The sequence below is a fragment of the Pagrus pagrus genome, assembly GCF_965226575.1.
Source record: "Pagrus pagrus genome assembly, chromosome: 14".
Lineage (NCBI taxonomy): Eukaryota > Metazoa > Chordata > Actinopteri > Spariformes > Sparidae > Pagrus > Pagrus pagrus.
In genome coordinates, this window is record NC_140198.1 from 20678916 (window position 1) to 20689873 (window position 10958).

Consider the following 10958-nt stretch of genomic DNA (forward strand, 5'->3'; position numbering starts at 1 on the left):
TCGTGTGGTACATTTGTATTTAAATAAAAGAAAACATTTCATAAACATAAGCATACAGAGGACATGATTGCTGTAGCCTAATTGTAGTCTTTGGAAAGATCTAATACATAGAAATAGCCTATTTGACAAAGAATAATAATTTGCTCTTAGTTGATATAGTTGATATCACAATTCACAAAGTCATTTTCCGCCACTTTTGCTTGAGTTTTCGCATTTATTAATTGATTCATTGCTGCATTTAACTAAATGAGTGATGCCCGTCGCTACCGGTTCTGACCAGGTGAGGGCAGTAACGTAACGGTGACGCACGCACACACCTTCAAGTTCTGAACACGAAGAAGACACGCAGGTTCCTGGCAGAAGATGGCCGACTGCGAGTGTGGGAATAATCTCTCTCGGCTTCAAGCGTTGTCTTAAGGTGTCTTAACGTTGGAGCATGCACTGCTGCATTTATTAGAGAGACATAATGTTTAAAAAGGCGAAACGAGCTAACTTTCGGCGGAGGAATGAGTCCGACGAGGATGAACCGGAGGAGGGTCGGCTGCCGTCGCTGGCGCCGATATCGTTCGGGCCTGTCGTGGAGCAGATCCCGTTTATGGAGACCTCCAGTAACAGCGTTAGCGGAGCACCTAGCAGCACAGATAACTATCATAGCAACGGGTTTCTGGCTAACATGAACAGCATAAAAGCTGTTAAGAAGGAAAAGAAAAGCAAAGAAATACCTATTGTACCCGGGCCGACGAAAGCCAGCCTGCTGAGTTTCGACGATGAAGAAGGTAACTTGGTGAAGCAATGCTAAGTTAGCTAGCCGGTTAACGTTAATCAGCTGCAGAAAACGTGTTGTCCTGATAGGTTTATGCACCATGTTCACATTTGATACACAACGCGTATATAAAATTGCACAAACCATTTTGGATAAGCAATGCCCTTTTAACTTGAGCTTAACTTGGATGGTGTGTGTGGTTAACTTGACTCTCACCACTATGACCTGCTTGTGAACAGACGACTCCGAGGTGTTCAGAGTGAAGAAATCCAATCACAGCAAGAAGATTGTCAAACAGCTGAAGAAAGAGTACAAGGAGGATTTGGAGAAGTCTGGCACCGTCAGACAGGACATTAAATCAGGTGGGACACGTGATATTGTCATCTCTGCTGTCACATTAGCAATATGAGAATACCTGACTACACATCTGACTCTGCAGCTGCAACGTTTGTCACCTTCTATCAGGCGACATGACGCTGAATTGAGGCATTTCATTTTAGTTTTGCTAACATGCACTTTAACTGTAACAATAGATAACAGCATTAAAAAATACTCGGAGCCTTGAGGGTACATTTTGTATTAATACCACAAGATGGGGGTAGATCTGAGGGGGGGGGTCATCATTTTAAATAGACAGTTAATCGTAGCTGTGACTGCAACATTTTTGTCACCCAAAAAAATTTGATTGAGAAGATTTATTTTTAAAGATCGTAGATGGATGGTTATATTGTGCAGTTACACTGGCAGACATTTTATCATATCGGTACATGTTCACAGAAGCTTGCCATGCTCTATCCTTAAAAATACTTCTTGAGCATAGATTGCAAAAGTAAGAAAGAAATCAGCTGTCAGTCAGTCAGTCTTTACAGGTCAGCAGGGTATGAAAATGGCTCCAGCCTCCAGCCAAATGCTGGTTAAATATACAAGTGGTAGGTAGATTTGCTTCACTCACCTGCCAATAAAACAATCTGAGTGACAGGTAAAATTTGAACATTTACTAGCCATTTGGCTTAACAGATGTTTATTTACATGAAAATCTTCAAGATCATTAATTTAAAATTCCTTTAAGAGTCCACATATCAATGCATTTGGGTTATCTGAATGGGCCAGTGCTGTAACATGATGCATTATGACAGTCACCCCGTAGTATCTGTTAAATGGCTATAATGTAAATGTAACGGAAGTTTCTGAGATCTGATATCCTCTTGGCTCATAATTTTCTGCATCCCATTTTTCCTAGAAGCTACTTCTCAGCCTGCGATTGCTATCAAAGAGGAAGTTACTAGCAGAGCGGGTAGTGAACAAGGGGAGGAAGAAATGGAGGTGGACAGTGCTGATGAGCAGGAGGAAGAGGCGAAGGGTCAAAGTAGCCAGGCACACAGTCAAGTCTCCAAGAGCAACAATGCTGGAGCAACGTTCAACACACTGTCCTCCCTTGGCAGCCTGAGACCAGGTATTATGCATACACACACACACTCAAATTTAAATGTTCAACTAGCACAACCAGTCTAACACTCATATGAGAACTTTTGTGAAGTTGGGCCAACTCTTCGTGTAGTCTGATTGCCCTTTACTCTTGAGTGTTATGTAACAGAAAATATCAGCAAGGTTTTCATAATATTTTTTTAAATAATAATAATAATAAATAATAATAATAATTCTACTAATGTTCAGTTGAGCTTCATACACTTATCTGAATTATTGGCTCTCTCTTCAGTCATTAAAACCCTCTTGGAAGTTCTCTCATCTCATTGCATGCAGCAATTATCCCTCTAAACCTGAAAGACTTGTTGGGAGTTGTACACACAATTACACAAGAACTTAAATCAAGACCTGTTTCTCGCTTTCATTAGGGGAGATTCCTGACGCAGCATTCATCCATGCTGCCAGGAAGCGCCGGCAACTGGCAAGAGAGCTGGGAGGTGATGCCCCTCTGGTAGAGACAGAGGCTCCTAAGAAACGTCTGGTAGGAGAAGACCAAGATGCCAGCGACGACGAAGACGAGGAAGAGAAGAGGATTCGCTTCAGCGGGGTCAAGAACAAAAGCCAGAGACAAAAGATAGCTGAGGAGATAGGTACTGTAAGAGGATAGTGCACTGACAAGTTATTGTGATTATATGCTACTGTTTTCAATGACATGAATGTCCCCTTCACATGAACAGGTATTGAGGGTAGTGATGATGAGGCACTGGATACAGGTCAGGACGAGGAGGTTAGCCGTTGGGAGCAGGAGCAGATTCGGAAAGGAATCAGCATACCCCAGGTAAGCTCTACTAAATCTCTGAACAGCTGTAAAGTGCAAAAATGCCAAATATTTGCTGTATCTAGCCATTTATATCATTGTATAGTTAATGTTTTGTTTTTGGAGAGAACAATTTTTTATTTTTACGGTACAGACTCAACAGTTAGTCCATATAAGGTTAATAGCTTTATTAATAATGCGAAGAAACATTAGTTACAGCCCTAATGAATTAGTCGTATTAGCAGTACTAAAAGCATTATCTGTTTTACCCTTTTTTGATGACCAGGTCCAAAGCAGCCAGCCAGAGGACAACACAGTCTACTACCAGAACAGCTATGAGAGCCAGCCCTATGGCTCTTCCTACAGCATGCCGTTCACCTACAGCACCGTGACCCCACAGACTGTCAAGCCAGCTGGCCGAGCAGACAATGGCTCTGTTCACTACGGAACCTCTATTAGTGATCTAACCCCGGTATCCATTGATCTGGTAAAGAAACGCCTGCAGGATAGGTAGGTGCAGTAGAAGACTGCAGCAACGTCTAATATCAATCTTCAGACGCAGCAAAGCTACCCACAGATCTATGGGCCAGAGAGGCAATGTGGGGTCTGGAGGGAGTTGAATTTCTCGCCCTAATTGCGACTCCTGTTTGACCAGGAGTACATTATTTTAACATCTTTGTCTCCTGTAAATCAGTTTTCCTGATTCTCTGTGTATTTGATGGGTGTGTTTTTCTGCTTAGTGTATGTCAATTATCAAAATTAGACTAGCTCTGTTTGTCCTCAGCCCCATTTAACTCATCCTTACTGTTTTTCCCTGTATGTCGTGTGTCTGTAGGCTCAGCCAAATGCATGCAGGCAACAATGCAAACCTCAAGCGCTACAGACAGATCGAAGAAGACCTAGCTGCCTCTGAGAGCACCATACAGCAGCTGGAGGGCTCGTCCAATGACAATTCAGATCAATATAAATTCTTGCAAGAGATGCGAGGGTATGTTGGAGACTTGCTTGAGTGTTTCAGTGAAAAGGTAAGGGAGAATTTATCTGCTGCCTGATTAGCTGTTTTCTGTTTTGTGTCTGTGTGTTCTCTTACCACTTGATTTGAAAGGGATAAAGCCAAATGAAAAATCCATATTTTGTAATGAGTTTAGATGTATTTATTTTAGATATTATTGTTAACGCTAGCAACCAAAGCTGACAAGCCAATGTGACTTCAAATTTGTCACTTAGTGTACATTTCATGATTGTCCCAGTTGCTTCACAACTGCTGGCTTTTTTGTAGAAAGTAAATGTTCTTACTTCATAATAAAACACATTGTTAATTATTTTCCGCTACTTAAACAGAATGAATTTATGCTAGTCATTACTCATACAGTAAGTAAACAGTTATCATAAGATGAGTTGGATCTGTGGACACGTGTATACACAACTCCAGTCCTAACGAAGAGAATGAGTCCATGATGAACTTTCATCTCTGATACAAACTATATATTTATAAATCATTAACTTGCTATATGCATGTCTAAACAGAATAATTCAGTTTGATCCTGCAGCAGCAGAGCAGCAACTACTTGAAACAAACAGCGAAGAGACTCATCCCCACTAATGTCTGTTTTAACCCTGTTAGGCAACACTCATTGCACAACATTGTGATGGATGTGGGACACTAACCAACCATTCTCAATATGACTTAATATGGAGTCTTTAAATCCAGCGTAAATATCAAGACTGGAACTGTATATTTACAATGTTGGGTAAAAACCTTCAACTCAAACATTACAAGGCATTTAACTTTAATTTGGTTTTAGCATAAACCACTGGCTGATCTAAAGATCATAGACTTCAAGCTTTTCTTCATGGAAATATGGCATTTCAGAGATACCAGGTTTTCACCCGACACTAGTGATATTTTAGTTCCAGTGTTATATTGTCCATCGTGCTCCTTTTGTCCCTCCAGCAAGACACCCCTGTGACTCGGAGCCCGGCTTTTGTTTGGGTCAGAGGTCACAGAAGGCATCATATCTTTCAGGTGCCTGCTGTCCTGGAGCTGGAGGCTGCCATGCACCAGTTACTAAGGCAACGGGCCTCACGACTTGTCCAGAGAAGACAGGATGATATTAAAGATGAATCGTCGGAGTTTGCAAGCCTTTCAAGTCAGTCCATCTTGAAGGTTTTTATGATTTATTTGAACAGACCTCGTTAGTTCTCTGTATGAGAGTGTGTATGTGTGTGTGTGCGTGCTGTTCACATTCATGTCTGCCACTACCCCTGTTATGTTTCCCTGATGAGTGTGATTAAGGTTAATTGAGGTGTGATTTTGAGTGAGTGAGCATGTACGTACATGGGAAATGTTTTATTGGAGGAGCTGTTTCAGCTGCTCTTTATTGGCCGATTCTCACTGTCAGCTGGGTGGTAGTAACTCAGCTCAAGAGTCACAAAGTAAAGATAAAATCTGTCAGTGACTTGTCATCTGTCACTTCACTGTGACATGTAGGAAGTTGCCGCCAGGTAAGTGACTAGAAAATGAATGATACAATAATTATTTGTAATAAAATATGATGTGTTATTGCTGGTTTATAGATTAGGAGGTTTAGGTCAATATTATATAATTTGTTTCATAAGTGTTAAACTATTTTTATGCTTATCCATTGCCTGTTTAATCTTCATTTATTTTTAAGTAATTACGATTATTTGAGTACTTTTGTGTCCAGAAAAAGATTGAGGTTATGGGTTGTCTCAGCTTTTCATTACTGGTTCTAACATGGCTCCTGTCTCTTGCAGATAAAGCTGTCATGGCTCCTAATCTAGACTCATTTGGTCGAGACCGCGCAGCGTACCAAGAGCATAGTCGTCAGAGGAGAATAGCAGAAAGAGAAGCACGACGGTATGACGCTTATTCGTTGTCGAGGAAGTGCTGCCAGGATTTGTCATCTTCATTTTTGTGACACCGGCTCTATTGTTGTTCCAGGCTGTGTTTTTGTGCTTGCCTTAGTCCATGAAATGGGATCTGATCTTACCTCTCTGTGCTATTCCAAAAAAAAAGAAAAAAAATTATATATATATATAAAAAAATATATTTATATATATCTTGGTTTGTAAAGTTTGGGATTATCATGCAAGAGATTTTTAGCTCTGACTTTAAGTGACAAACTGATTACAGTTTATCACAAACTCTGTCTGCCTTTATGCTTGTGACTGGATGCAGAACTCGGCGGCGACAAGCTAGAGAGCAGAACGGAAAGCGGGCTGAGCATAAAGAAGGCTTATCATCCGATGATGAGGAGACCTCGACCGACATCACCAGCTTCAACATGGAGAGAGGTACATAATTAAATTGCTGCATAAATCTCACAGTATCAACCATAATTAAATGTGATGATTAAACACAACCATAACTTGCATCAGACATTCTGCAGCTCATGCCTAACTAAAGCCTTTCGTCTCCCATCCAGATCGAATCATCAGGGAATGTAAGAAAGTATTTGAGGACGTGGTGGAGGACTTTCATTCTCTTGACTGCATCAAATCCCATTTTGAAGTGTGGAGGAGAGACTACGCCGACTGTTACAGAGACGCTTACATAGGCCTCTGTCTACCCAAACTCTTTAACCCTCTAGTGCGTCTGCAGCTGATAACATGGAACCCTCTTGAGGTAAGGCTTGTATGAGATTTTATAGTTTGAACATTTTTTTTTAAAATATGAATGTTGAATTCTGATTCGCTGATGTCTTTTTCCCATTTCTCCAGGGACAGTGTGCAAATTTCGAGTACATGCTCTGGTTTGAGTCGCTGTTGTTTTACGGCTTTGAGGAGCACAACATTTTGCAGAGAGGAGATGGAGATATCAGCCTGCTGCCTGCTATTGTGGAGACGGTCATCCTGTCCAAACTGACCGGTATAGAAACCCGCACAGCTGCACTGAGCATACTAAGATTTGATTGGCAAAATCTGTCATGCGTATTTATGTATGGGTTTGTGTGTGTTTGTTAGTTTTGGCAGAGCAAGTGTGGGACCCGCTGTCAAGCAGTCAGACAGCCAGTCTGGTGGGCTTCATTCACAGACTAATGAAGGGTTACCCCACTGTGCTGCATGGGGATAACAGATACACACAGGTATAAACATAATGTTTCCATCTGCAAAATAAGAGATTACTTTGATCACTTGTCATCAAATTGATGTCTTGATATTTTTCCTCTATCAGGAGCTTTTAAAAACCATTGTCTTAAGGACGAGGCGGACTCTGGATGAAGATGTCTTCCTTCCACTCTACCCAAAAAGGTATGTTTCACAACGTTGGAGGACGTCCAGTTTGCATTTGTTTCAATCTGTATAATTAAACCTGATAACTGATTAAAGTGTGTTTTTTGCTTTTGTTTAGTGTGTTGGAGAACAAGAATAGCGGTCCATACTTATTCTACCAGAGGCAGTTCTGGTCATGTGTGAAGGTAAGTGAAGCAAAGACGGTGTTGTTTTATATTAATTCATTAATAATTAAACAGACGGTTCACCTTTTAATCAGAGGTCCAGAATGCCTAGTGGAGGCTGCATCACAATAAGAAAGGGGTTGATTTGTATTGTTTGAAAGGCTTATACTTGACAAGATGCACAAAAGTAAAAAAAAAATAGAAGGGAACAAAAAATAGGAGAAAACTGTTACGGTGCATTTACCCTCTCAGCAGGAAACTGATGCCTCTTCTCTCTATAGTACTGCCAGATATATAGCGTCCCCAAGTTTAAACATGGGACCTCATGATTTAAGCAAAGTCTATATTTTGCTCACATTTTCTGGCATTATCTCCTGGATGTGATGTCATGGCCGTGCGTAACACCAACAATTAAGAAGCGAAGCATCTGTTCTTCACATTAATAATATGGTTCAGAGTCGTTTTGGTCACTTTCTGCCTGTGTTTCAAGCACAAATACACATTTGCAGCTCATTTGGTTTAAGTAACTGATGCTTTGTGGCTTAACTTGAATATGACAACCTTTTGTTGCGCCTAACTTTTCTGCTGACTGCTGTTCAACATATTTTGAGCCGCAATCAGCTTTCATACTAGTTTATTGTGGGACAACACAAAACTTTTTTTTTTTTTTTTTAAAGAACCACCCCAAATCATTGCAAGTCACACGGATGCCAATTTGTATTGTACTAGTATTATAACTTGACACAAATGAAGGACACGGCAGATTTGCACGGGATAGCAGTCCCAGTAAACCCACCCAATTACTATAAATTACTGAGTTCCCCAGTTAATACTAGTCCTCTGCGAATAGGCTCTTGATATATTTACCACTGTAAGTAACATTTCCATCTTGGGCAGCCAATAGAACTACTTGGATATAGACGTTGACATGCTGTTGTGTTGCTCTCCTATGAGCACAGTCTTACTCTGTTATTCCGTCTGTGCATAGCTGCTGGGCAACATCCTGCAGTGGGAAGGCATCTTGTCCAGTTCCTGTCTGAGGGATCTGGCTTTGGACAGCACTCTGAATAGATACATCCTCTCTGCACTGCAGACCACAGATACTTGGGAGGATAATGTTCCAAAGTGCCAGAAGGTACGAGACACACGCACACACACACAGTTTTGTAGTTTCATACATGTGTAAATGGACACAGAGCGTATCTTCAGATTAACTGGTCCGTTTTGGAGCAGTCATTACAGTATTCATAAATTTCACATCTCGGCATGTGATTGAAGTCAATTTGTCATATTTAATACTAAGTAGAAAGTGATGCTTAACTTTACAGTTGGTGTGTTATAAGTGTTGTGAACAAGACTTGGGGGCAAATGTCCGTCCTGGTAAATCCCATTTACTTCATAAAGCCTAAGCCATGTGTTTTGTTCAGTGATATCAGTCTGTTGACACAGAGAACACCATTATAAGTAGGTACCGAGGGGCCTCTCCTGTCTGCCGTTTTAACTCCATGGTCCGCTGCAGTTCATTGTGCTCGAACATGAAGCTATGAATAGCTTTTTAGCAAATATTCGCTTTTTTGTTCTTATCCCCTCAGTTTTGTCCCTGGCCAGGCAACGGTGTCTTGCTTTTTATTCAAAGTTTGAAAAGTGGCACAGACTGCAGAAGGGCCATTTTAATTAGATATGATGATTCCTGATTCCACCAGTTTGGTTTGTATGAGAGCCATTACAGCCTTAGATGCTGTACTTTCTAGTACTTTAAAGATACTTGCCATCAGTAGTGCAAAGAGAAGAGCAGTTCTAATTTGGTCTGAGATCAGAGATAATTATGATTTGTAATAAAACTTGCTTAACAGCATTTGCACACTACACTAGATGCGTTTCTTGGTTTCAAAATGAATCCAGAGGCATCTTGCTGTATTTTTGTAATATGTGATGTGCCAACCGCGTCTAAAAATGGATGATTTTTTTTTAGCTACACAGTGGAAACTGTCTCCTCTCCCAACTCTGACTATTTGAGATGTGCCTATATTTTATCATACACGCCTCTCAGACCAGGTCCATGTGATTGGCTGCTCTTCCCTTCCCTGTACTCTCTCTCCCCCCACCCCCAGGAAGTAGCTAGTATTATTATTATCATTAGTATTTGGCCTTTTTTATGGCTTTATTAGATAGGACAGTGTTGAAGTGTGACAGGAAACAGGAATGGGGGAGGGGTGACAGGGTGCAGCGCTGGGCCGCAGGTTTGATTTCAAACCTGGGCCACTGCGGTGAGGACACAACTTCTAGAACATACCTGTTGAGACTTAACTCTAATAGCACACCTGTTCAGCTGGTTCAACTCTGCCCATTTCAGAATCACTAAACAGAGTGACACTCATGTTGATATCCTTTCTTGTACATTTTCAGGTGGTGGAGTGTTTGCCAGCGCAGTGGTTCTCGGGGCTGAAGGGCCAACAGACGTTGCCTCAGTTGGAGCCACTCTGCCGCTACCTCGCCCACCTAGCCAATATATTGTACCGCAGCGGTGTGGGCGCATGTGATGTGGAACGGCGAACTACCAAGTAAGAGTCTCTACTTGACTCTGCATATACAGTTTATTGATCCAAATTTGGGAACTTGAATTCAACTGTAGCTCCATCTGCTGTAACAATATGGAAGGTGCTTAGAGAAGGGTAAAATGTCAGGGTTGTATGGTCAAATTACATAAACCACTAATATAACCATATCTGCCAACAGGGACCAAGTCAAAGAGGTTGTGAAGATGTTGGGCCACATGAACGCCCTGGACCACATCATCAGCGTGGCAGCAGAGCAAGGCGTTAAAGACATCAAACAACTCTTCGAAGCCAAGTCTTAAAGGAGGACAAAGAAACAGCAACTTTCCAGTCATCTTTTGTTGTGTTGAGCACATTTAAAGCAATCGGGATCAATAAGTTGAGATTCCTGGACAAAGTGTGCGTGAATCAAATCCAACAGATGTTACCGTTTAATGAAAGGAGAAGGTGAAAAAAAACCTTTGGTGTAAATATTGTGAATAATGTATAGAAAGGTGTGCTCACACACCTGTTAACACAAGACCGATGCTGAAATGAGGCCTTGTATTGTCAGCTCGAAACAACCACTGTTACACCACACGCTGGGGATATTTTAAATGCATAATTTATTAAGAGTAAACTGTTGTTGACAAGGATTACGGACATCTGTTTTGAAAACATGTGATCTCCAAATTGACAACCCGGATATCTGTAAAAAACTGCTTAACCGCCTTGATTTCTTTCTCCTAACCCTTACACCATTTCCACATGTGCCAAAAGAAGAAGGTAAAAACTGCACACCGGCAAAGACTGACACAATTTGTTTTTGTCCTTTGGTCCCCACTTCATCTCACCGTCACCGACAGACTGCCCTGATGACTCCACCGGAGCTGAGAGCTTTGTATTTAGATTTGTAAAACTTTTGTTTTAGAATTTTATTTGCCTGAAAAATAAAAATATTCATTTGAGTGATCGCTGTCTTGTCGCAATTATGTGGA

The 10958-nt window shown here is 41.1% G+C and overlaps 1 protein-coding gene across 2 annotated transcripts; it reads left to right on the top strand.

Moving 5' to 3' along the window:
* The first annotated feature begins 343 nt into the window (after nt 1-343).
* paxbp1 (PAX3 and PAX7 binding protein 1) lies at nt 344-10928 on the top strand. Of its 2 annotated transcripts, none has more exons than XM_084372903.1 (18): nt 344-776; nt 1003-1125; nt 2004-2216; nt 2617-2838; nt 2926-3026; nt 3292-3515; nt 3841-4030; nt 5032-5155; nt 5784-5886; nt 6208-6323; nt 6455-6654; nt 6750-6897; nt 6993-7114; nt 7204-7280; nt 7381-7447; nt 8415-8561; nt 9833-9987; nt 10163-10928. In XM_084372903.1, the coding sequence occupies exons 1-18, from the start codon at nt 467-469 to the stop codon at nt 10281-10283; spliced, it is 2763 nt and encodes a 920-aa protein (XP_084229029.1). In that variant the 5' UTR covers nt 344-466; the 3' UTR covers nt 10284-10928. The 2 variants fall into 2 exon arrangements, with proteins under 2 accessions (XP_084229029.1, XP_084229030.1); XM_084372904.1 differs by having other exon boundaries at nt 2007-2216.
* The last annotated feature ends 30 nt before the right edge of the window (nt 10929-10958 follow it).

Bases quoted from the DNA above. Each gene is read 5' to 3' on its own strand.
- paxbp1 (XM_084372903.1), top strand. From the start codon at position 467: ATGTTTAAAAAGGCGAAACGAGCTAACTTTCGGCGGAGGAATGAGTCC. The intron at 5,887-6,207 runs GTATGACGCTTA...GACTGGATGCAG, and splicing joins GCAGAAAGAGAAGCACGACG to AACTCGGCGGCGACAAGCTA. The intron at 6,898-6,992 runs GTATAGAAACCC...TGTGTTTGTTAG, and splicing joins CATCCTGTCCAAACTGACCG to TTTTGGCAGAGCAAGTGTGG.